General features: G+C 43.3%; 1 protein-coding gene across 1 annotated transcript; it reads right to left on the minus strand.

Moving 5' to 3' along the window:
- Positions 1-1,359: 1,359 nt before the first annotated feature.
- Positions 1,360-26,366, minus strand: klhl30 (kelch-like family member 30). The gene is made up of 8 exons (XM_055646124.1): positions 25,590-26,366; positions 23,047-23,873; positions 16,818-16,968; positions 13,638-13,724; positions 8,626-8,781; positions 6,474-6,662; positions 4,591-4,736; positions 1,360-3,676 (listed from the first exon to the last, which is right to left on the minus strand). Exons 2-8 carry the CDS (start codon positions 23,818-23,820, stop codon positions 3,428-3,430), a joined length of 1,752 nt encoding a protein of 583 aa, XP_055502099.1. The 5' UTR covers positions 23,821-23,873; positions 25,590-26,366; the 3' UTR covers positions 1,360-3,427.
- Positions 26,367-27,704: the final 1,338 nt, after the last annotated feature.

Below are 27,704 nucleotides of genomic sequence, written 5' to 3' on the forward strand. Positions count from 1 at the left end.
CAATTTACCAAGTCTCTCACTGCAATTGAGACACTCCATCGCAGGCACCATCCTCTCCAAAGAACTCACATCTTTTCTAAAACATGTTGATCAAAATGACACATAACATTGCAGATGTGGCCTCACCAAAGTTGATAAATCTAGTCCATAATTTTCCTTTTCTTATATTCTCCTCCCTGTAAATGAAGGCTAGCATCCCACATGACCTCTCTGCTATCCTATTTACCCATGCTGCCATTGTCAGGAACCCTTGGACTTGTGCACCAAGGCTCCTCTGTTTCTCAATACTGTATTCCCTAGTCCCACTTTACATCATGTTTGTCCTACCCTTATCGACCTTCCAAAAGTATTTGGTGGAGCTGCAGTGCCAGAGACCTGGGTTGGATCCTAACCGCAGGTGCTCTCAGCGTGGAGTTTGTAACTTCTCCCTTTGACCATGTGTGGGTTTCCTCCAGGTGCACCAGTTTCCTCCCGCATCCCAAAGACATGCGGATGTGTAGTGTAGCTGGCCTCTGTAAATTGCCCCGCGTGTGCAGGGAGTGGATGCTAAAGCAGGATAACCTAGAACTAGAGTGAATGGGTGATCGATGGTTGGTGAGGATTCGGTGAGCCAAAGGGGAATTTCTTTAGTCAGAAGGTGGTAAATCTGTGGAACTCAATGCTACTGACAGCTGTGGAGGCCAAGCCATTTGGATATTTTTAAAGTGGAAATTGATAAGTTCCTGGTTAATAAAAACTTCAAAGGTTATGGGGAGAAGGCAGGAGAATGGGGTTGAGAGGGAAAAATAGATCAGAGATAAAATGGTGGAGTAGACTCTGGCCATATTCTGCTCCAATGATTATGGTCTCCATTTTGGATCGTTGAATCAAAATGTAATGCTTTGCATTTATGAGGATTTACAAAGCAAACGTGTAGTTCTTAGATTCTAGCTGCTTCTACAACCCTAAGGAAGAAAGTAACAATAACAAGTGTGGAGAGAAATTATAAAACACATAAAAGAAACAATGGTGAAATAAGAAAATAAATATTTTTCTTAGTATTCAACCTTCCATGAACACTATTGCGAAAACCGATGCTTTAACGAGAATGGGGAACTTAAAAATAATTAATACTATTAAAAGAAATAAAAGGTCAGAGAAGTTCAGAGACAAAAAGCTGACCATATTGTAGAAGTGTGAAGAAATGTGAGAGCAGCGATAGCGGATGCATTAGTTGTGACATTCCCAGATCCTGTGAGGAGCGGCACCTATGGTATATTTGGATTTTGACGAGCCATGATGTAAAGTGTCACACAAAAGTTGTCACACAGAGTAAAGGCTCTTGAGGTTCGTGGACGATTGATAGAAGGTTGGTTAGAAATAGAAAGTAGAATGAAATAGGTTATTATCAGGTTGTCTGGCTGTAGCCAGTGGGTTGCAACACGGCTGCTGAAGAGGCCTCAGTTAGTACATTGTTCAAATTGAAGGCAGCAAATGTAAAGTGCATCATATTAGCTTTGATACCAAAGTAAGTTGTAAGGTTAAATTGTAGAGGTCACAAAGAGTTTATAAAGGATAATGGGTTGAGGAAGTGGATTAGCAAGAAGGTGGCAAGTGAAGTATAATGTGGAAAAATTTGAGTTTATTGATTTTGGTAGGAAGAAGTTAAAAAAGGTGGTGGGTCTAAATGTGGTCCATAGTCATGTCTGTGTCTTGTACTGAGAGTTTAACATTTATGTGATCAAAGTATCTGGAATTAATGTTAGAGCCAAAGAACAAGGTGTTAACATGGCCATTTGACACATTTTACACCATGGATGCAGGATGAAATTAAGAAAGGTGATATTTTTAACAGGTGAGAATTTATTAAATGCTGCTGTTCAGAGATTTAGATTGTACTTGTACCTAAAGAAAATCTCTGAAAACTAAAGCACAGGTACACAAATCAATTAGAAATGGTATATTAACCATCTCGTCAGCGCAACTTGTCCATGCCAGCCACGGTACCCCATTGTGTTTGGCCCATATCCCTCTAAATCCATGTACCCATCCAAATGTCTTTTAAATGCTGTTATAGTACCTGTCTTAACTACCTCGGGCAGCACGCTGGCACAGCGGTAGAGTTGTTGCCCTACAGCGCTTACAGCACCAGAGACCTGTACTGTGTACAATCCTGACTGTGGCTGCTTGTCTGTTTGGAGTATATATGTTCTCCCCATGACCGCGTGGGTTTTTTTCCGAGATCTTCACTTTCCTCCCACTCTCCAAAGCCATACAGGTTTGTAGGTTAATTGGTTTGGTATAAATGTAAATTGTGCCAAGCTTGTGTCGGATAGTGTTCATGTGCGGTGATCGCTGGTTGGTGCGGACTTGGAGGGCCAAAGCACCTGTTTCTGCATTGTATCTCTAAACTAAACTTAAACCTCATTCAGCAGTGCTGAAAAGCAAAGGAGTATCAATATTTACCCATTAATGATAAGTTAATGAGGCTTGTTTCCAAGATGCCAGGAACAATTCATATGAAATCATAATTTCCTTCCTGCTCATAGGTTAAACAGCGAAACAACAGTTGATAAGTGAATAAAAATACAGGAAACACAAGAGAATGCAGATGCTGGAATCTTGAGCCAAAAACAAAGTACTGGAGGAACTCAGCGGGTCAGGCAGCAGCATGTTTTGGGTTCAGACACATCTTCAGACTGATGGAGTGGTGGGTGGGAGAGGGTCAAAGCCTGGCAGATGATGGGTGGATACATGTGAGGGGGTGTGATTGGCAGATGAGTGGGGATGACAAAAGTTAGAGGTGCAAGTTAGACAAAGAGGTATCAGAGAAGGAAAGAAGAGGAGTGAAGTATAAAGCCGGAGGGATATGCATGGAAGGGAACAGGGGGGAAAAAAGAGGGAGATAAAATGGAAATGGGGATCGAGGAGATGGGGAGGTGGGTGGGGTGGGAAAGGTAGTAGATGAGTGTATGAATGGGGGGAAAGAAACAGAATACACACATATTTCTCCCACCTTCTCCCATCATCCCAATCTACCTGCTCCTTTCCCTCCTCCGTATGTTCAATTCCCACCTCTACCGATCCCCTCCCATACACATATTCCATTTCCCAGTCCTGCTAAGTTCCTTCAGAACTTTGTTCTTTGTTCAAGATTCCAGCAGCTGCAATTTTGTGCCTCCAGTTATGAAGTGAAACGTGTTTGGGTAGATCTTGTGCGAGCTGAAGGACATGTTGGGTGATTGGCAAGGTGATACCTGAAACTATAGCTTACACCCTTCATTCAATGGCAGGCCTTCGGAGAGGTTTTTCATAGAAAATCGCTTCAGACGGGAAGGCAAAGCTGAAAAAGTGAGCGTGTACAACGTATAAAACCCCTTGGGACAGTGGGCTCCATAACACACTCTTGAACTGCTGTTAATGGTGTGAGCCCCCAGGCAAGTGTTGACTAGGTGTTGTTTATCGGAAACCGTTCAGTCCACCTGGATGTGTCAATGAAAATGGAGCAAGACCCATGGTAAAACCAGAGGCGTGGCAGGAAACTATCAATAGTCCACACATCTTTAGCACAATCATATTCTTCCAACTCCACGCTGTAGTCACCTTCCATTCCCTTCCAGTGGCCACCCGTAACATAGATCTTCCCAGCAATCGCCACCATGCCACCATTTTCATGTAATTTGTGGAGCAGTTGGACCTAGAAGAGAATAGAGCAATGAATCAAGCATGCATGTACATCAGTGTGTGAAGTACATGAACATTGTGTATTATTGTACACACGTGCCTCAAATATACCAGATACACCTTTTCGTTTCCCACGTATTTCTCTGAATTAAACAGAAACTACACTAGCCCAGCCACATTAATATGGCGTACAGCAGACGATGGGTATCTTGCAGCAAGCAACTCACCTCCTGATTCTCCAAAGCTTTTACCAGGCCACAGTACTCGATGTCCCCATTTTATGCTTCCAAGACTCAGACAACCTTAAGTCACAGGAAAAACATCACCAATGCCGATTCTTCCAATTTTTGAAAATTCAGCGGAAGGATAGGTCCAACATCCGAGCCCTCTGCCAGGCCAGCATTCAAGCATTCAGGCCCAACTTAGACTCAGTCAGCTACACCTGGCTGTCACTTGGCCAGCTTGATGCCAGACACTTATTTGGAACTCATTCATGTGAAGAAATCGCAGAGAAAAAGATTCTTCAAAAGATGAAGCATCTCCACTGGCTCCTGGGAATCTCTGGCCCATGACTGCACGAAGTAGAGATGAAACATTGATGATGGTAATGAGAACCTTGTGTCAAAGCATCAGGAGCACAGAGAAGCCCGGGGTAAATGATAGATACAGCTCACAACCTCACGATCTACGTCAGGCACCTTCTCTCCTATCTCTGGAAGAGACTGTGGTCCTCACTAGCCTCAATGGACTTCCAAGAAACCAAAAATCTCAGAGATGAGGCTTGTTTCCAAGATGCCGGGAACCATTTATATGAAATCAAGCAAATTTCCTTGATGCCGAAGGGGAACGAAGAAGTAGACAAAGAAGGGGAAGAAAGTTTGAGAAGAAGGAGGAGGACAAGGAGAAGGAAAACAAGATGTCACTTACCTTCTGCCAGATGTTGGCCTCGGAATCATATGCGTAGACTTTCTTTGTGTTGTCTCCAATTAAATAAATCACTCCATCCACTGCCACACACCGGGGAGATGAGAGGTATTTTGGAATGAAGGGAGATGCAATGACACTCCAGTTATCTGCAGAGGGGAAATTAAATACACAACATTTTAAATTCAAGTCACTTTAAGATGGGAACAGTGAAATATGCTGTGGAAAGAAGCATGATCAGAAGGAAGGTGGAAGGATTATTGGAGCAAGACGAAGTTTTTTTATATGTATAAACTCCATGTAGACAGCACCCATGGTCAGGATAGATCCTTGGTCTCTGGCGCTGTAAGGCAGCAGCTCTACCGCTGCGCCACTGCGCCGCCCATTTAGGATTTAGCTCCTCGGAAAATGAAGCAGTCAATTCCCACATCCAGAAAGACCCTGATGACATAAAAACTTGGCTGATAAGTAGCAAATAACATATAGCTCACATAAGTGAGGTAAAGATCACCTCCAGCATGAAAGATTCTTGTCAGCTTCCCTTGACAATCAATGATGTGATCATTCCCAAATCTCTGGCCATCCACAACTCGGGATGCCTGCCGGTGGTCACTAGAAACAATTGGATCAACCACAGAAACACTGTGCTGAATAAAGCATGTCAGAGGTCATGCATTCTACTACGTGGCTGACCTCCTGACTCCAGAAATACTTTTTAACCATTCACAAACTATGTTGATATACCCTGAATTTGTCCGATTGAATGCAACTTTTGTGACAATCAAAAGCATTAACAGCATCCAGGATATTGCAGGCTACTTGTGGAGCAGCTCTTCACTGCTTTAAGCATTCACTCCACCCACCGCTAATGCGGCATGCACACACTGTGCACTATCTACACAATGCACTGTAACAACATGCTGAGGGTTCTTCGATAAGAAAAGCAAGGTCAACCAGTGAATCTGATACCATTGACTGCAAGTTCCCTCCATTTCACAGATCACAAAGAAATGCAAATAAATATAATGTATTTCTTGTCTTCTATACAGACTGCTCCACAGGTTTGTTGGAATTATTTTTAAAAAAAGAAATCTGGGGGTCATGATGTTAACAGGACAACAGTTATCCTGGAGCTAATGGGAAACCTAAAAAGTGACAGTTGATTGACAGCTACAATCTGCAGAGTAGGTGGTACATAAATGAGGAATGCCACGGACTGATCTATATTTATGCTTTTAAACATAGTGCCATGCCATCACCAGGTGCTGCAAACCTATTGACTAGCACAATACATTCAAGACATTTTAGTAGCAAAATAATATTATTCCAGTGACATTCCACTATTAAACACTGCAAGAGTATCTACTCTACTCCACTCCATCTGGTAGTTTTTTGCACCAACTTCTTACTATCATATACTCAATGACTTCAACATGAAAGACGCTGAAGGATAGAAGAAGACTAGAAGAAGGATTGAAGAAAAGGAACAAGGTCTCAAAATGAGTTTGAGTTGTCACCATTCCTATAATTTAGATTGTGCTTCCAACAATCACTGTCATATTATTTTGCTAGTGTAATGACAGTGAAACTAGTATGGTGACAAGGGCGAGGGAGGGATTGGGAGAGGCGATGCAAGGGTTACTTGAATTTCGAGAAATCAATATTCATACTGCTGGGTTGTAAGCTGCCCAAGCAAAATGTGTGTGTATGGTCATTATAGTGCACAAGGAAGCAATTTCAGCCCATTGCCAAAAGAAGAAAGGAAAAAGAAAAGGGGTGACAATGGAGTACAGGTCATAAAATACAGCAAGGTATTTGAAAGAAATACAATAAGGGTAGTACAGGTACATTCACTTCTGCTTCTTGGGAATCAAACTGGGACCTACCTATGACAGGATTATAACACTGTAAAGTGAGTACATTGTACTTGGCTGCACATGAACCAATCACATAGAGCTTTCCCCCGCATCCTGTGACTGTGAAGTTAGTCACGTACTTCACTGTGGGACCAATCGGAGTCCAACTATTGACGTAGGGGTCATAGCGTTCCACCTCCACAACGTTCAATGTCGTTCCTGCAATTCAGAAAGTGCCAGACCTCATTACAGGACAGTACAACTTAATTTCCTTCTGCTGTTTAGTTTAGTTTAGTTTAGAGATACAGTGCAGAAACAAGCCCTTCAGCCCCCAAGTCCACACCAACCAGCGATCCCCGTACACTAACACTATCCTACACACACTCGGGACAATTTAACCAAAGCCAATTAACCTACAATCCTGTACGTCATTGGGAGTGTGGAAGGAAACTGGAGCACCTGGAGAAAATGTGTAGGAAAGAACAGCACATGCTGGTTTAAATCGAAGGTAGACACAAAATGCATCTGGAGAAAACCCGCGCAGTCACGGTGAGAAGGTACAAGCTCCATACAGACAGCACCCGTGGTCAGGATTGAACCCGGGTCTGTGGTGCTGTAAGACAGCAACTCTACCGCTGTGCCATCATGCTGCCGTGCTGTATTAGGACATTTTATATGCTTCCCAAACACCCAGAAAACAGACGTTTCTCACCTTGTATGTCAATGCCTGCAGGGAACATTAGCAAGAAATGAATCCTCAGGGAATATTGTTTCTAATTAGTCTTGTTACTGATTTCTATATCAAAACGTCTCGTGCAATAAGCGCAACAAGCAGGGTTAAATCCACACTGCACTCAGAGGTATCCCTGGGATTTTTTGCCAGGGAGAGAGGTTCTCCTGCAAGGAGTACTGTTTTACTCATGAATCCCCGAATTGTCTCCAAGAAACTGAAATGCATTTGGGCTGGCCAAATTCAGTGGGAATTATGGACACCCCAAGAAAAACACCCAAGGCAACAGGGCTATCCTGAAGAGGATTATTGAACAAAATTGTGGGGAGGTGCAACAAGGCAAGGAATAGGTGGCATGGTTCAGCAGCTGGTAGAGTCACTGCTTCACAGCTCCAGAGATGCGAGTTCAATTCTCAGCACCAGAGCTGTCTGTGTGGAATTTGTAGCTTCTCCCCATGACGCATGGCTTTATTTCATGTGTACCGATTGCCTTGCACATAGATAGATTAATCAGCTACTGAAAATGGCCCATAGTGGTGGAGTCTGGAATGAGCTAATGAGAAGGTGGCGAGAATAAAAAATTGGGTTATTGTAGGATTAGTATAAATGGGTGGTAGATGGTTGGTGTGGACCTGGGTCGTATGATTTAGATTTATGCTGTTTCTCTCTATGACTCCATTGTGACAAGGATTAAGGCAGAAACATTAATCACGTTGAGAAAGTACTTGGAACCTCTCTCCCTGGCAAAAAAACCCAGGGATACTTCTGAGTGCAGTGTGGATTTAACCTTGCTTGTTGCTCTTATTGCACGAGACGTTTTGATATAGAAATCAGTAACAAGTACACAAGGCCTATGGAACAAGGGCCAAAAAGTGGGATTAGGATTAGTTTAGTTTGGAGAACCCAAGACCCCAGCAGTGCTCTGCATTGGAGCCCTGCCATATCTCAGCATTTTGTTTCATTGCCCAAGACCTGCTTTCTCCACTGCCTAGAGGATCTTTGTCCTTTTCTGTCCTCTACTATATTATTGGTCTTGTATCCCAAAGATCTTTATAATGTACAGCCCAGAAGCCTTTCTTCCCTGATGTAATGCAAGTGGTCAATGTGACTTAATAACATTGAATTCAGTTAATTTTAACTGTGAACCTTTTTACTTCAGTTCATATGCTTAACACTCACAGTATCTACAATACTTCAATGAACGTTCTTCTGTCATAGTGTGAGCTACCTCATACAGAGGTGGAAACTAGTCTCCAGGGCTACACTAAACTCTTTGAATGGGGTATTGATAAATTAGAATATAAACGTTTCTATGCCACAATAACCAAACAAGTGTGAAACTGGTTTGTATTCCTGGAAGGGCTAACTACAATGACAATGCAGAATAAAAGAGCTTATTCGTGACACCAACTTCCGTTGCGTGTAGCTCTTTGCTTCATGCCACTATGCTACCTCCAATGGCGTAGATTTCTCCATTTAGTGCTGCCGTCGTGTGGTTGGTTCTGGGTTTGAGCATTGGAGCGATGGGCTTCCAGCCCCCATCTTTGGAATCAAATTTCCAAGCCTGTGTGGTCGACCATGTATCTGTCTTGCTGCCTCTGGAGCCTCCTGCAAGGACAAAAGTAAAACTGTTTGTCAACTGATCTTTGGATAACAACCTGCACAGTGAACAGTACGGCTCTGGGAAGTGTTGTAGAGCAAAGGGATATAGGAGTGCAGGTACATAGTTCATTGACAGTGGCATTGCAGGTATACAGGGTGGTTGAAGCTTTTGGCATATTGGCCTTTATCCGTCAGAGCAATTGAGTATAGAATTTGGGAGGTCATGTTGTATTGGTGAGTATTTAGAGTATTGTGTTCAGTTTTGGGCACCATGTAATAGGAAAGATGCTGTCAAGTTGGAAAGGTGCAGAGAAGATTTACAAGGAGGTTGCCTGCCAGGACGCAAGGGCCTGAGCTATAGGGAGCAGATGAGCAGGCTAGGACTCTATTCCTTGGAGCACTGGAGGATGAGGGGAGATCTTAGAGAGGTGTACAAAATCATGAGAGGGATAGATAGAGTAAATGCACAAAGTCTTTTATCCAGAGTGGGGGAATCAAGAACCAGAAGACATAGGTATAAGATGAGGGAGGAAAAACTTAATAGAAACATGAGGGGCAACTTTTTTTACACAAGGGGTAGTAGGTATATGGACCAAGTTGCCGGAGGCAGTAGTTGAGGCAGGTTCTATCACATAAACAGGTATATGGATAGGATAGGTTCAGAGGGAATTGACCCAAATGCAGGCAGGTGACCCTAAATACTTATGTAGATGGAGCATGTTAGTCGGTGTGGGCAAGTTGGGCTGAAGAGCCTGTTTCCATGCTATAGGCCTAAGAATGAAAAGTCCTTGCAGGTATCAAGGGAAACGAATGAAGGAGTGAATTTGTTTCCCAGTGCTCTGTGTCCTTTTTAGCTGTACAGATTATTGTTTCCAATTTCACAAGAAGGGTTTTTTCACACTAGTCAACACTGTGAGCCCCCCAGTTTAATGGACAGAGCTCGGAATTATTGCACATGAACTAATCCCCCAATACCTGGGATGCAAAATCTAGCTCCCTCAGTTTGATCATTACCAGAATCCAGCTACGGCAAATATGTAGAAACAAGGAACTGCAGATGCTGGTTTGCAAAAAAGGACAAAGTGCTTGAGTAACTCAGCAGTCATGCAGCATCTCTAGAGAACATGGATAGAGGACGCTTCTGGTTGGGACCCTTCTTCAGACAGAAGAGTCTGAAGAAGGGTCCTAACCCAGAATGTCACCTATCCATGTTCTCCAGAGATGCTGTCTGACCCGCGGCTGGTTTATTCAGCACTTTGTGTCCTTTTACAAGAGATATGCCATGGATTACAGATAGATTCTTTGAACATGATGGATGGCAATAGCGAACCTCCCAGATTTAAAACCAGCCAGGTGGCAGTTTCACTCCCTGGGATTTTGTCCAGAAAACCGTCATATGTGCCCTGACCACTCATTTTCTCTCCATCCCTGATGGAGTATCCATGACTACTTTGAAAGACTATCCACTTTCACCATCCACAACATATTTCTTGGGATTGTTCCAACACACTGGGATGGTGGCGATCAACAAATCTGTTTGCTGAGTTGCTGCAGCTTTCCTTTCTGTCATGACATTTTTGCTTATGTTTTAATCCATGCTAATGTAATATCATATTAAAGTTATAGATGCAGTATTTTACAGGACCTTCAGCCCACCAGGCTGCATCGATCAACCACACCTGTTTACAATAATCATACCTTAATCCAATGTTTTTATTTTCCCCACATTCCCATCAACTCCCCCCAGATTCTACCACTTACCAACACACCTTGTCAATGGGATATGGGAGGAAAGCGGAGCACGGGGATGAAACCTACGTGATCACATAGAGAACAGCAGCAGAAGTCAGAATTGAACCGGGATCTCTGGAGGTCTGAGGCAATAGATCTACTAGACGTGCAGATGCTGATTTAAACCAAAGATAAACACAAAAAGCTGGTGTAACTCAGCGGGTCAAACAGCATCTCTGGAGAAAAGGATTATGTGATCTTTCAGGTCGAGAAGCATCTGAAGAAGGGTCTCAACCTGAAACGTCACCTATTCCTTTTCTCCAGAGATGCTGTCAGACCCACTGAGTTACTTCTGCATTTTGTGTCTTTCTTCGATCCACTAAATGTGTCACCCTTACTGCGTGCAAAGATGCCATTGGCAGAAATTGAGGTACAAGGTTTCTGCTTTGACCACAATCATTAGGCTGGACACAAATTGCAGTAATTTTGGAAAGAGATTGTTTTCCTTGAATATCTATTCCAGCCCATCCATACATCATCCAATGTTAATTTGCCTATGGAATCAGAAAGAGTTTTAAAACAAACTTCTAATAAAACAACTGCTTTACATTTATTTTTGCATTTACTTAAGAGCGATAACTTGGTGGAGTTTGGTGAAAATAGATTTATCACAAAAAATAGGCAGTTTTAATCTCACTATTGATCCACCACCTGTAAATAAACTGATTTTAAATTACTGGAAATTATTTTTAACGTATATACATAACTGTTTGTCAGTTGCATTTGGACACAGAAGTCAGTTTCTTGGTAAAGTAAAAGAATTATCTTTAGAAGTTTTTAAAATGTGCCCATTAGAATTCTTGTAAAAGAGCCATTTCTGTATGAAGAGGTTCCTCAAATGCAGAAAATGAGTGCAACCAGAAATTCCCAATGACAATTAATCCACCTTGCAGATATGTCTGTTTTTGCATGTCCAATCTGCTTTCTGACCAATGCTTCTTAAAATCAATGCTGAAGGTCATAGAAAATCACACTAACATATCTGACACTTAAAATTCTGCAAAAATCTGTGTGGGCTATAATTGGCCGTGACTAAGCAGGAATCTCCTAATAAAGCTCATTCATGCGAGTTAAGCAGGCAATTCAGTCTTGTAGCAAGCCACTGTAAACCACAGGATCCTACTGACCATTAAGTAAATGTGCTGAAATAGTGGAACCATATCATACTTTACAACAAAGTAGGCCATTTGGCCCAACAAACATGGTGACTCTCTGAAGAATGCCATCAATCCTATAATGACCACTGGGTGGCGCCCGCAATGGCCTCCTCGCCAACAGTCTATCTCGTCCTTTCCATCTTTGTTGTTTTTTAGTATGTGTTAAATGTACATTTTAGTGTTCTTTAGCTTGGTATATGTGGGTGTGGGGGGTTGGGGGGTTGGGGAAACTTTTTAAAAATCTCTTACCTTGACGGAGATGCGATTTTTTAACGTATTGTATCTCCGTCCCTACTGCGGTCTAACACCGAGGAGCTGGCGGCCTCTGCTGGAGACTGACTTCGGGAGCTACAACTGCGGTAGCCTGCGGACTTTAACATCGTGGAGCTTGTGGTCCCTGGTTAGAGACCGACTTCGGGAGCTCCAAGCTGCAGGAGCTTCGACCGCCCCGACGTGGGAACTTCGATCGCCCCAACGTGGGAGTTTCGATCGCCCTGACTGCGGATGGTTCGACTGCCCCGACCACGGGAGAATAAAGAGGAAGAAGATTGGACTTTATTGCCTTCCATCACAGTGAGGAATGTGGGGAAACTGCTGTGGTGGATGTTTATGTTAACTTTTATGTAGTTGTGTGTCTTGTTGCTTTTTTTTAGTATGGCTGTATGGTTATTCGAGTTTCACTGTACCTTAATTGGTACACGTGACAATAAACTGACCTTTGAATCCCTGCTTCCCACTCATTTCCTTGCAATTTATTTTCCCACACATGACCCTATACAGCCCCCCAGCAAAATTATTCCCATTAACCACTTACACAGAGAGCAATTTACAATGGCCATTTAACCTAACAACCAACATGTCTTTGGGGTATGGAAGGAAGCTGGGAATCCTGGAGGAAACCTATATAGTTACAGGAAAAACATGCAAGCTCCACTCAGACAGCACCCAAAGTCAGAAACAAACTGGAGTGGTGAGAAAGCCACACTACCAGCAACATTACAGAGCAGACCTAGGTCATGAAGATCAGGAAGACTACAAGTTTGATCCTTTTCATTATCTGATCTCATCTGGGTATTAACAAGTTAAAATTGGTCTAATCATTATAGTCAATTCTAAAAACATTTGAAAAATTCATTCCGATCAGGTTTTGCGAAATCACTCAAAAAGACTGGAAGATCCAGATTGTTCTGCCCATGAACACTTCTTGTGCACTCTTTGGCTCAGAAACATTAGACGATTAAGCAAGGTTTAATCATAGGTACACAAAAAAGCTGGAGAAACTCAGCGGGTGCAGCAGCATCTATGGAGCGAAGGAAATGGGCAACGTTTCGGGCCAAAACCCTTCAACCCTTAAACTAACATTTACTGCCCAAGGTTTAATTTTCAGGTGAGATTTTAAAATCCCTTTCCGTCTAATTAATTAGAGAAAGATTAGAGGGCCTGTCCCACTTGGGGATTTTCTAGGCGATTGCCGACGTCATAGACTGACGTATCAGGTTTGCCGAAAGTTTTTGAGCATTTCAAAATCCAGCGGCGACAAAAAAAATGTTGCAACACTTGAGGAGACAGCGTGCGTCAATACGTCATCATGCCGCGCTATGCCGCATCACGCCGTGACTTTTGCGGTGACCGAATACGTCAGTCAATGTTGCCAACAGTCGTCGAAACAATTGGCAAGTGTGACAGGCGTTTGAAGGGCTCATCCTTTGAGCCAAATCACCCGAAGTAGTTGAACTGTTTAACCAGTTTACTGCTGTTTGCAGCTCCCCACTGCACCCATCGGATGCGGCATGTGTGATTAAATCTATTTATTACCTGTGACATTTCTTGGGATATTCTGAGGAGGTGAATGGTGATGAGTAAAGGCTTGCTCTTCCTTTCACAAGTTTCTGTTGAATATATCTAATAACTCACCCGTGATGTAGACATCATTGTTCAGTGCTGTGATGGCAAATCCCCACTTGTTATAATCTGGGAAGTCTGGCAGAGCGGACCACTGCTCTGTGGATGCAAGGGCAACAGATCAGCAGCAACATCATCACCCGCATCTTGAAAGATTGCATCCAAATCCTAGCAGCACCCAGTATCTAGAAGCCACCGCTGGAATCGACACAAAATGCTGGAGTAATTCAGTGAGAAGGAATGGGTGGCATTTCGGGTTGAGACCTTTCTTCAGACTCCCACTGTCCCTCTCTGCTCCACTGCTGGAATATTGGGTTGGTGGGCTCATGTGTAGCTAAGCATTATTTAATAATAATAATAAGTCTGATACACTGCGCTCTGGAGATGTAAACTTGTCTGTGCAATTGTAACGTTGCAACACAATTCTCAATCTGTAAAATGCTCTCCTACATTTATATGAAAAAAAAATCTGGGATGTGCTATAAACAACATTAAAACCACAGAACATATAAAAGTATAGCACATGACAGGCCCTTCAGCTTATTATGTCTGTGCTAAACATGATGTCAAATTAAGATAATCCCTTCTGCCTGTACATGATCCATGTCCCACCATTTCCTTCATATTCACGTGCCTATCTGAAAGCCCCTTAAATGCCATTATCTACTTTCCCCCACCATCCCTGGCAATGTGTTCTGGTACCTACTATCCTTTGTATAAAAACCTTGTCCTGTATATCTCTTTTAAACTTTCCCTCTCTCACCTGAATGCGATGCCCTCTGGTGATTGACATTTCCACCGTGAGAAAAAGCTTCTGTCTACCATGTCTATACCTCTCATCATTTTGTATATTTTTTATCAGGTCTCCCCTCGGCCTCCAACTCTGCAGAGAAAACAATTTGAGGATGTCCAACCTCTCCTTACAGCTAATAGATCCTCATCCAGGAAGCATCCTGTAAACCTCTCTTCTCAAAGGCTCTCATACATTTTCCGTAATGGAGCGACCAGAACTGCCCACAAAAGTTCCATAAAGCTGCCTCTTGTACTCACTGCTTCAACCAATTACATGATGATATGCATATTATCCTTCAACATGCATATCATAGGCCTCTCTTACCACTTTATCTATGGGTTACCACTCTCGGAGAGATATGGACTTGGACCCTATGATCCCCCTTACATCGATACTGTTTATGGTCTTGCCATTCACTGTATACTTTCCCCATACATTTCGACTTCCATAAACTCCTCACATTTGCCTGGATTAAACTTAATCTGCCATTTATCTGCCCATATCTGTAAAGAATCTATATTCCACTGTATCCTTCGATAGTTTACTTCAATTTCTGCAAGTACGCACCAATGTGTTTGCATTGGTACATGTGTACAAACATAATCACAAACAATAGAGCCGCAGCAATTATCCCTATGGAGCATCACCTCAGCCAAAGTAACACGTTTCCACAACTAGCCTCTCTTCCTTCAATCCCATACATCTTAATTTTTCTTGATCAGCATACTATGAAGGACCTTGTTGACAACATCCATTGCCCTGTATTGATCAATTATCTTTGAAAACTACCATAAAAATCAATAATGTTTTTAAGACATGACATGCCATGAACAAAGTTATGCTGATGTCCCAAATTAGCCCACTCTCTTCTAAATATAAATGTAAATCCTGGCCCTAACAATCCTCTCCAATATCTTCCCTCTCATTAACATGAGGCTCTCTGGCCTATAATTTCCGGCATTATCCCTATTTCCCTTCTTAAACATGGATCATTCATTTTTCGAGAAATCTTTTTTTTTGCAGCAAGTTGTATTGATCTGAGGTGCACTACTGGAAGTGAGGAAGGAAAATAATCCAATGCACCACTCTGGGGAAGATTAGTAATGTGGGACTAACTATACTGACCTTTCATAAATCCAACATTGAAATGGTCAAATGGCTTGCTCATTCATCAACTGGTCTACATGAAGTACATGAACTTGGCTCTATGTTTGAAACAACACATAGAAACATAGCAAATAGGTGCAGGAGTAGGCCATTTGGCCCTTCGAGCCAGCACCGCCATTCAATATGATCATGGCTGATCATCCAAAATCAGTTCCGTTAGCCCCAAGTGCTAAATCTAACTCTTTCTTGAAAACATCCAGTGAATTGGCCTCCACTGTCTTCTGTGGCAGAGAATTCCACAGATTCACAACTCTCTGGGTGAAAAAGGTTTTCCTCATCTCTGTTCTAAATGGCCTACCCTTGTTCTTAAACTGTGACCCCTGGTTCTGGACACCCCCAACATGGGGAACATTTTTTCTGCGTCTAGCCTTTCCAATCCCTTAAGAATTGTATTTGTTTCTATAAGATCCTCTCTCATCCTTCTAATTTCCAGTGAATTCAAGCCCAGTCAACCCATTCTTTTGTCATCGATCAGTCCCGCCAACCCGGGAACTAACCTGGTGAGCCTACACTGCACTCCCTCAATAGCAAGAATGTCCTTCCTCAAATTAGGAGACCAAAACTGCACACAATACTCCAGGTGTGGTCTCACCAGGGTTCTGTACAACTGCAGTAGGACCTCCTTGCTCCTATACTCGTTAGTTGAGGCCAGTTCATTGGCTATATTTAAGAGGGAGTTAGATGTGGCCCTTGTGGCTAAAAGGGGTCAGGGGGTATGGAGAGAATGTAGGTACAGGATACTGAGTTGGATGATCAGCCATGATCATATTGAATGGCAGTACAGGCTCGAAGGGCCGAATGGCCTAATCCTGCACCTATTTTCTATGTTTCTATACTCAAATCCTATTGCTATGAAGGCCAATATGCCATTTGCTTTCTTTACTGCCTGCTGTACTTGCATACATATTTTCAGTGACTGATTTACAAGGACACCCAGGTCTCGTTGCACCTCCCCTTTTCCTAATCTAACACCATTCAGAAAATAATCTGCCTTCTTGTTCAATATGCATCTGTTCACAATAAAGTGTGAACAGAAACAATTAAACTGTTACATTTTTAGGTTGTGACATCTATTACTTTATTTTAGTTTGTTTATTTTATTGTCACGTGTACCGAGGTACAGTGAAAAGCTTTTGTCGGAGTAGTAATCCTCAGAGGTTTAATCACTATAAATAACTGCCATCTCTTACATCCACAGAACATCCCGTTGAGCATATCACAGCACCACTCACTGGTCCTAATGTTGTAAAAAGCACAATTTCTTGACAAGATCTCATTATCTTCAAAATCTTCATCCGAGTCCTCCAATGCCCGTCCTCCAATGACTACCAGAACCTCCTGAAATTTCTTGAGACCGGGTTCAGGTCTTTGCCGGGCTTCAGCCTATGATGAAGGAATGACGAGCAGAGACAGTTTTAGCCACATGCAGAATTCAGCACTTTTGCAACTGGAAAAGTTCTGCAATACAATTCTGAAACTGGAAGAAAGCAAAGGTTCCCTCATCATGAAACCTCGTGCTAAGTATGCAGGGTGAATTTGGAAATGTTTCATTTATAAAGTTTTAGGTTCGACAGCTGGCCCTATGGTAGACAAAAGCATGTTCACTGCTGACCTACCCACCATCTTTGCCACTACCCCAGCACCCACTAGTCTAGTTTAGGTTAGTTTAGAGATACAGCGCGGAAACAGGCCCTTCGGCCCACGTCGACCAGTGATGCCTACACATTAACACTATCCTACACGCACTAGGAACAATTTCCACGTATACCGAAGCCAATTAACCTACAAACCTGTACTTCTTTGAAGTGTGGGAGGAAACCGAAGATCTCAGACAAAACCCACGAGGTCACTGGGAGAACGTACAAACTCTGTGTAGACAGCACCCATAGTCAGGATCGAACCTTGCTGTAAACTCTGTAAGGCAGCAATTCTAACGCTGCGCCACCATGCCTCTGGTAGCAAAGTGTAGAGCCTTAAGCACTGGACTATGCCGAGTTACTTGACCTCAGTTCAGCAGCAGATACAACTTTAAAATTTGTATCAAATTGTGAAGGCAAATGTAGGTCCCTTACAATCAGAGACAGGTGAATTTATAATGGGAATCAAAGAAATGGCAGAACAGTTAAACGAGTACTTTGGTTCTGTCTTCACTAAGGAAGACGCAAACAATCTCCCAGAAATACTAGGTGACCGAGGATCTAGTGGGAGGAAGGAACAGAAGGGAATCCACATTAGTCAGGAAATGGTGTTAGATAAACTGTTGGGACTGAAGGCAGATAAATTCCTAGGGCCTGATGGTCTGCATCCCAGAGCACTCAAGGAGGTGGCCCTAGAAATTGTGGATGTATTGGTGATCATTTTCCAATGTTGGACTGGAGGGTAGCTAATGGGGTAGGGTATTGATATGAATAGAGAACTGGTTGGCAGACAGGAAGCAAAAAGTAGGAATTAACGGGTCCCTTTCAGAATGGCAGGCAGTGATTAGTGTGGTGCCGCAAGGTTCAGTGCAGGGACCTCAATTATTTAAAATATATATTAACAATTTAGATGAGGGAATTCAAAATGACATCTCCAAGTTTGCGGATGACACAAAGCTGGGTAGCAGTGTGAGCTGCGATGAGGATGCCATGAGGCTGCAGGGTGACTTGGATAGGTTGGGTGAGGGAGCAGATGCATGGCAGATGCAGTATAATGTGGATAAATGGGAGGTTATCCACTTTTGTGGCAAGAACAGGAAGGCAGAATATTATCTGAATGGGGTCAGATTAGGAAAAGGGGAGGTGCAACGAGACCAGTGTGTCATTGTACATCAGTCACTGAAAGTAAGCATGCAGGTACAGCAGGCAGTGAAGAAAGCTAATGGCATTTTGACCTTCATTGTGAGAAGATTTGAGTTTAGGAACAAGGAGGTCCTGCTGCTGTTGTACAGGGCCTGGTGAGACCACACCTGGACTATTGTGTGCAATTTTGGTCTCCTAATTTTTTGAAGAAGGAGACCTCAAATTATGAGTAATCTATTCTCTCTAGTCAAAAACTCCCATTGAAGTGCAGTGTAGGTTCACCTGGTTAATTCCTGGGATGGCGGGACTGACATATGATGAAAGAATGGGTCGACTGAGCTTGTAATCACTGGAATTTAGAAGGATGAGAGGATATCTTATGGAAACAAAAACAATTCTTGAAAGATTGGACAGGCTAGATGCACGAAAATTGTTTCCGATGTTGGGGGAGTCCAGATCTAGGGGTCACAGTTTAAGTATAAGGGGTAGGCCATTTAGGACTGAGATGAGGAAACATTTTTTTCTGCCAAAGTTGTGAATCTGTGGAATTCTCTGCCACAGAAGGCAGTCAAGGCCAATTCACTGGATGTTTTCAAGAGAGAGTTAGATTTAGCTCTCAGGGCTAAAGGAATCAAGGGATATGGGGAAAAAAAAACAGGAACAGGGTATTAATTTTAGATCATCAGCCATGATCATATTGAATGGCGGTGCTGGTTCAAAGGGCCGAATGGCCTACTCCTGCACATATTTTTCCATGTTTCTATTTTAGGACTAGGGAGGGGACAAATCAAATGATTCAGCAATCGTGTTTCTATATATGCTGAGTGACTCATGTTTGAAAATGTGTGGAGATTAGGAAAATAAAAATTATGGTAGAAGGATTTAGGGGATTGTATACAAAGATTGCTGAAAATAGTGACATGGGTTAGAGAAATCATTTAAAAATGTGTCAAGATGGTGAAGTTTATTTCTAAGGGAATAATCTGTAGAAGCAGCGATCCTTGGTTAAATGTTACTTGAAACACAATGTAGGGTTGTGGATACAGAAACAATGGAGAATATGCAAAACAAATTGATGTAAATAGTACTGCAACAGATTATGGTGACGGGAAACTAAACAGAACGTGATGCTCTTTCTTGTGCCAAAGTACGACTAAGTGATGATTGAGGTCTTCAGGATTATGAGAGCATTTGGTGAGCTAGAGGAAGAGAAGCAAAGTCACTGAGAAATAAAATTCATAAATGTAAATAAATCTAATAGGAATTATGGAATAAAATGTTAGCCGTGCAATGACTGAATTAGACACAAAGTGCTGGAGTAACTCAGCGGGTCAGGCAGTGTCCCCGGAGAACATGGATAGGTGACATTTTGAGTCTGTCTCCTTCTTCATCAGTCTGACCCTCTGAGGACTTTGTGCCCTTTTTTGTGAGCCAGCATCTGCAGTCCCTTGGTTCCACATAGAATGACTGAGCTGTGGAACTAGAAAACCAGTATTGGTACTTCCAAAGGGAAACTGGATAAGCTGAAGAAGGAGAAGATAACAGAAGGTTAACAGAGGTTAGATAGGGTGGCATGAGCATTATTTGATTATTTGGACCACATGTCCTGTTCCTGTGCTTTAAATAATACTTGACAATTTGCTGGGAATAGAGTCATAAACAAACTACTGGTGTAATTCAGTGGGTGCGGCAGTATCTGTGGAAGGGAAATGGACAGTCAATGTTTCAGGTCAAGACCCTTTCTGTTTTATTTGCTCCAAATTCAACATTTGCAGTTTTTCTCTTCTTCTAGTTGTGAATGGAATTGGACTCTTGCCCAAATCACCAAAACAAATCCATTGTTGCTCAAGTTTGTGCTCATGTTGTGCTGCTGAACGTCACTGCATAACCATGCATTTTTTTCTAACCGTCGAATATCCCACTTAAATTGAATGGTGTCACAAAATGTACCCATGGAGTATTGAGGCTCTATGCAAGCTCGTTCTGGGCGCTGACCAAATATGAGTTTAATGCTGTGCTATGCAATAAATCTAATGATTGGTCTACATCATTTTCTAGTCAGTCATATGTTGTCTATGCTGTCATGATCCAAAGATACTTCCAGCCTGTTACACAATATTTGTTGTAAGGTAATAGCACAAACTGTTCTTTCTTCCTTCTCGGATAACACTGGAGATTCAAAACAGTATAAAGTTACTCAACAATGAAACCACCGTAAGGTGTCATTGCTGGAAGAAACCAAATGCTGTAGTGACATCAAAAAACTCTCAGAGCAAAACATAGGCCATTTAGAACTGTCAAGGAGATGGCTTGATTTAATTTCAGGCTAGAATTAATCTCCAGCGATTTCTTCTTTGTATATAAACCAGTGACCGGCCTTGATAAAATTACAGGTAGTAATGAATCACAGGCATCTCTTAGTCACATGTAAAACTGAACCCTTCAATGTTGGTCATCCCGTATCTCAAAAATATCTGGCACTTTGATTACATTCCAACTTGTAACTCACTCCCAGTTATTCAAGGTCATCTCCCATTTATAAAGCAACTTACACACAGTAAACAGTTCATCGTGCTTCCAGGCAGTGTTATTAAAAATAACACGTGGAGCTAAGTCACAAAATGAAACGTTAAGGTGGGTGAACAAAATATTGGTCCAAAAGATCAGTTTAGTTTATTGTCAGGTGTACTGAGGTACAGTGAAAAGCTTTTGTTGCATGCTAACCAGTCAGCAGAGAGTCAATACATAATTACAATTGATCCATTTACAGTGTATAGATTCATTTAAGGGAATAACATTTCGTGCAAGGTAAAGGCAGAAAAGGATAGTCCAAGGATCACCAAAGAGGTACATAGTAATTTAACACCGCTCTCTGGGTGTGGTAGGATGATTCAGTTGCCTGATAACAGCTGGGAAGAAACTGTCCCTGAATCTGGTGGTGTGGATTTTCCCACTTCTATATCTTTTGCCTGATGGGAGAGGGGAGAAGTGGGAATGGCTGGGGTGCGACTCATCCCTGATTATGCTGCTGGCCTTGCCGAGGCAGCGTGGGGTAAAAATGGAGTCAATAGATGGGAGGTTGCTTTGTGTGATAGTCTGGGATGTGTCCACAATTCGCTGCAATTTCATGCAGTCTTGGATGTAGCTGATCCCAAACCAAACTGTGATGCATCCTGATAAAATGCTTTCTATGGTGCATCTGTAGAAGTTGATGAGAGTTGTAGATGTTGGTTAAGTTGGTGAGAGTTGTAGAAGTTGGTGAAGTTGGTGAGATGATTTAAGCAATGTCAAAAGAGGGAAAAGAAGTGGAAATGAAAAGGCTGAGGGATGAAATTCCAGTGTCTCAGCAGCTGAGGGAACACTTACCATCCGTGGTTAGAAGTGAAGGAGCACAAAGATTTGTGGGGAAAGATGAAGTTATAGTAATAGGGTAAACTATGGATGAGTCTGAGATGATAGATCTGAGATCATAGATGACAATTTTCAAATATAGATTTGGAAACCAAAAGAAGACGGTAACAAGGGGCCACAGTTTAAGGATGGGAAATCTTTTAGGACCGAGATGAGGAAAACATTTTTCACACAGAGAGTGGTGAATCTGTGGAATTCTCTGCCACAGAAGGTAGTTGAGGCCAGTTCATTGGCTATATTTAAGAGGGATTTAGATATGGCCATTGTGGCTGAAGGGATCAGGGGGTATGGAGAGAAGGCAGGTACAGGATACTGAGTTGGATGATCAGCCATGATCATATTGAATGGCGGTGCAGGCTCGAAGGGCCGAATGGCCTACTCCTGCACCTATTTTCTATGTTTCTATGTTTCTAAGCCCAGGGGTAATAAGTAATGAGACACATGGTAAATGCAGTGGAGTGAGGTAAGAAATATTACTTTACAGATACAATGTGGAAACAGGCCCTTTAGTGCACAGAGTTCGCACCAAACAGCGATCACCCAGTACATTAGCACTATCTCACACACTAGGAACAATTTACAATTTTATCAAAGCCCATTAATCTACAAACCTGAGTGTTTTTGGAGTGTGGTGGGAAACTGGAGAGCCCAGAGTAAAACCTCACTAACGTAAATACTCCATAGAGACAGCACCCATAGTCAGGATGGAACCCGGGTCCCTGACACTGTAAGACAGCAACTCTACCACTGTGCCACTGTGCCACCCCAAAGACAAAATGCTCAAAGATAGGAAGTTGATCATTAAGGCCAGCTCACATCTGAGGCTAGCAGAGCTGCCGTCTCACACCTCTAGAAACCTGGGTTCAATCCTGACCTTGGGTGCTGTCTGTATGGAGTTTGCATGTTTCTTCTGTGCCACGTGGGTTTCTCCCTGAAGATCTGGTCTTCTCCCACATCCCAAAGGCATGTGGGTTAGTAGATTAATTGACTGCTCTATATTACCCCAAATGTAGTGGAATCTGGAGGGAGCTGATGGGAATGTGGGAAGATTAGATTACAAAGAAAATTAGATTAGAGGGGAAGGGAATGCACTGTGAACCGCCATAGACCTGATGGGCTGAAATGGCTTCCTTCTTACATTGTAAGGAAACATGGAAGTTATTCAATGTGTAAAGTAGCTTCTCTTGAAGCTCATGTTTTTTCATGGAGTAATCACCTTTTATTCGATAAATTATTTGGGTCAGTTGCCACAACACACATTCACCCTTACCTTGTTGTGGAAGCCTTCAATCCGTTTTCTGCAGTGTTCACACTCCTGAATGAGTTTGTCGGGCAAGAGCTGGTCTCTCAGATATTCCACAGACAGCAGTGGAAGGTGAACTAGCTCAAAGAGCTTGGGAAGGAAGCCTCTCCTCTCCACCTCGTTGTATCTTATCCACCTGAGGAGGGCTTGGACCAAGCTTTGCTCCTCTTGGACCTGCAACATCTCAGCCCCCAGGTAGGCCAGGAGTCTCTCGATACCCAGCAGCAGAAACTCCTCACTCTGAGACACCGCCTCAAAATTCTCCAGAAGGAAAGAGCGTGCCTTAACGATCACCTCGGGACATCCATAGATCTCTCCAAACTCGTAGATGCCTAGGCAGTTGGTGGGGTCCATCTGTTGCTGGAGATAACGGCTGCACACCTTCTGCACTGCGCTGAACTGAAGCCGGTTGGCCGTCTGGGTCAGAGACTGCACGTTCTGCTGGTTAATGGTCAGCTTCCCCGTGTAGGCAAAGTCTATCAGGGTCTCCATCATGGCCGGATCCACGTCCTTGAGCTCCACCCGGGCCGAGATGCTCTCCACAAAGTCCCCCGTGAACATGGTGTGGAAGTACATGCTGCAGAGTGCCAGCACGCTCCGGTGGCAGGGGAACTCCTGGCCGCCCACCAGCAGGGTCACATCCGAGAGTTTGGGGTTGGACCTCAGGGTTCTCAACCCCTCCAGGAGGCTCTGTGAGTGGGAGGGCAGGCAGAAGTCAAAGTCGTCCACGTTCCGCACCATTGTGGGATCTTGCAGAAAGTTGGATGCTTCTACAGACCGGTGGCGGCCATCGCCTGCAAAAGCGGACAAAGGCGGAGAAGTAACCATTACTTTGCAGCTCAGGGAACTGCTCATCGAGCAGGTAGTGGCAGGGCCGTTGTGTCAGACAATGTACATGGGCTGAGCACTCTGGTGCTGAAGGGCCACACTGAGAATAGTCATAGTCATATAGCATGGAAACAGGCCCTTCGGCCCAATTTGCCATAATGACCAAGATGCTCCATCCACACTAATCCCACCTCCTGCATTTACCCCATATCCCTCTAATTCTTTCCTATCCATGTACTTGTCCAAATGTCATTTAAATGTTGTTATAGTATCTGCCTCAACTACCTCAAATAGCAGCTTATTGTCCAGGACAAGGGGTCACAGCTTAAGGATAAGGGGGAAATCCTTTAAAACCAAGATGAGAAGAACTTTTTTCACACAGAGAGTGGTGAATCTCTGGAACTCTCTGCCACAGAGGGTAGTTGAGGCCAGTTCATTGGCTATATTTAAGAGGGAGTTAGATGTGGCCTTGTGGCTAAGGGGATCAGGGGGTATGGAGAGAAGGCAGGTACGGGATACTGAGTTGGATGATCAGCCATGATCATATTGAATGGCGGTGCAGGCTCGAAGGGCCGAATGGCCTACTCCTGCACCTAATTTCTATGTTTCTATGTTATTCCATATATCTAAGTTGCTCCTATTAGATTTTCCCCAATAACCTTAAACCTATGTTCTCTGGTTCTCGATCCCCCTATTCTGGGTAAGAGGATTGGTGCAGGATTAGTGTAATTAGTGCTTGATGGTTGAAGTGGACTTGAACTGAAGGCCTGTTTCTGAGCTGTAAGATTCCATTACATAATTAGCTGCAAACACTTTGTGATATCCTAAAAGCAACATCAATGGCCTTATTAATATATCTTTCTTTCTTAAGAGGTTAGAAACCAAAGAGGTGCCCGGACGTGAGAGTATCTTTCAGAGAAGTTCAAATTTTTGGCTGTTACTGCGAAGCTGGCAATGTGATCTGCAACATCCTGTCCCTCAGTGATGGGGCACTTTGTTTCCTGGAGTGACTGTGCACGCAGTGTCTCTCAGGGAGGGTGGTGACAGTGAGAATCCTGCCTTACGTTGCAGGTTGTGGACTGTTGGTGTGGGAAACTGTGTAGCCAGTCACATGGAACAGCTTGCGACGTGTGAACTGATGGCAAGGAGTGACCAGTGTCACAGGAGCGGTCCGTGAAACACGGAGAGCCCTGTGACACGCAGTGGTCTATGAAACACGATGGGTCTGGGAGACAGGGAGAGACACGCAATAGTCCATGAAACACGGAGTGACCTGATCCCATACAGGTTCCCGTGACACACATTAGCCCTTGAAACATGCACTGGCCTGTGATACCTCGAGGGTCCAGCGACACGCCATGGTCCATGAAACACGGAGTGGCCTGTGAAAGGGAGGGATCTGTGACATAGAGAGAAAGGCCTGTGAAACATGGAGCAGCCTATGACTTCTAACACAACCGGCCTCTTACATGATGGGGCCTGTGACTCAGGGGAACCTGTGACATGGAACAGTTTGCAACTCTGAGCAGCGTTTGAAACGGAACAATATATGAAGCAAAACAGCGTGCGAAACCCAGAGCAGCTTTCAAATCGCAGAGGCATGTGACACAAATCATTATGAAACAGTTAATGGAAAGCGAACCCTGTGGAGAGGTGGGAGGGAATTGTGGTCTGGCACTTACCATCAAACACAGTTGGGGCTGAGTGACTTTTCCAAGGTCTTTTGCTCTGTAGACGAGCAGCGATTTTTCTTGCGATCTTGTTCCTACCAACAGGGCTCTTCAATCTGATCCAACGCCTCCCATATACTCCGAGCACAAACTTATCCCAGCTCTTCAAATAACTTCTTGGAAGTTTAAAAATGTTTTTTTTCGGCAGATTCTTCACCAACTGTAGACTTCACTTGAAACAAACAGAGGACTTGTACAGGCGAGGAGCTGGGCTGTCAAAGCCGTGTGTGGGTGTTGTGTCTTTATTTACACCATCATCCCCCCGCTGTGTGCAGTAGTTATATTTATCCTCTCTGGCAGCACAGTGCTGCGGCTGCTGCCTGGGTATCAGGCTTCCTGCCCAGCCACCTGTTCTTAAAGCAACACTGCAGCAAAATAATTTCTACCAGTAAGCAAGTCCTTCATTTCAACTGATATGTGTGGGAAAGAACTGCAGATGCTGGATTACACCAACGATAGACACAAATGCTGGAGTAACTCGGCGGGACAGGCAGCATCTCTGGAGAAAAGGAATAGGTGACACCCTTCAATTTATATTGTGGTCAATAGATCCAAAGTTGGATAACTGCCCACTGTTTCATTGGTAGGGCCAGATATTGACAGTGTACAACACTCCTTCTCAGGCAGTTCTCAATAAAGTCATAGAATCATAGAGAAAAACAACATGGAAGCAGGTCCTTCAGCCCACTGGGTCTGTGATGTCCATCAACCACTCATTTACACTAATCCTACATTAATGTCTTTTTTAAAAACTCTGTTTTCATGTCCATGAACTCCCTGCAGATTCCATCCCAACCATCCCCCACCACCCACCCACCTTGACACTAGAGGCAGTGCTAGTGATCAAACAACCGACAGCTCCACGCAAGGTGGGAGGACAGCTTGGAGACAGGGTGTGCAAGGCTGTGCTTGGAAAGTGTTAGGAAGGTTTCGGGAAGGATTATGTTTTACACAGAACAGGATTTCAACTGGAAGACTGGTTGAGGAATTGCTGAAGTCTGGCAAAGAGAATACTGGCTTGAATTTCGGCCGTGTCAGCTAAAACGGTTACAGCCTGGTGATGACTGTGATTTGACTCATCCCTTTCATTTGCAGTCAGCCCGAGTTGAAAAGCAATCGTACAAGTGACAAACATATGAGACCCTCAACCACCCTCAGTTTGGTTGTGAAATTTCACAAGCAAACTGAGACCTGGTCGGAGCTAAGTGGTTGAGGCTGAGAACTGGGGCTAAAATTAGATTCAGTGTCCTTGGGTTAAAGAGGCCCAGAGACTCCGACTGTGACGCATGCAGGTTTGTATAGTGCAGGGCCTAGCTATGAGGACATTAAGACCTAATAGGCTGCCAGCTCACACCATTGAAAGGTTGACCAGTTCAGGCACAGGACATCCATAGCTCTCACTCCACACAGAAGCCAGGCCTGTCTATGATCTTTGGGCCTGTCCACCTGGCAGGGAACAGGGAGGTGACAATATCCATGGCAGTGATCTATAGATCAACAGTCAGGTTGTGCAGAAATACATAAACTCTCTTTGAGATGATTATCTCAAGGAAAATCTGTAGTATGAACTGCAAAGGAGCAAAAAACTGTTGGAAATTTTCAATGGTTCAGGCAGCATGTGTGGAGGTAAATTGACAGATGACCTTTTGGGACAGGACCCTTCCACAAAATGTTGTATCCATTTCCCTCCACAGATGCTGCCAGACCCACCGACTTCCTGCAGCAGTTTGTTTTTTTTTGCTCAATATTCCAGCATCTGCAGTCTGTTGGGTCTCCAAGGTATAAAGGAGAATGCTAACGGTGATGTTTCTTTTAGTAGGAGAACTTGCAGCACTCACTGTGAAACTGAGATATCTGGCATGAACATTATTTTACCTTCAGAACATCAAAATACGATGCACAACTGCCAGAATTCAACTTTTTATGCTCCTATCTTTGCAGTAGCTCAGTATAATAAACCTGCTGTTCATTCTAAACAGCACAGATATGAACTGATAGCCTCATTTAGTTTGTCAAGAAAGCAACTTTTTTTTAATTTACAAAAAACAAACTTTATTCAGAATAAAA

This window comes from Leucoraja erinacea, chromosome 14 (assembly GCF_028641065.1).
Source record: "Leucoraja erinacea ecotype New England chromosome 14, Leri_hhj_1, whole genome shotgun sequence".
Lineage (NCBI taxonomy): Eukaryota > Metazoa > Chordata > Chondrichthyes > Rajiformes > Rajidae > Leucoraja > Leucoraja erinaceus.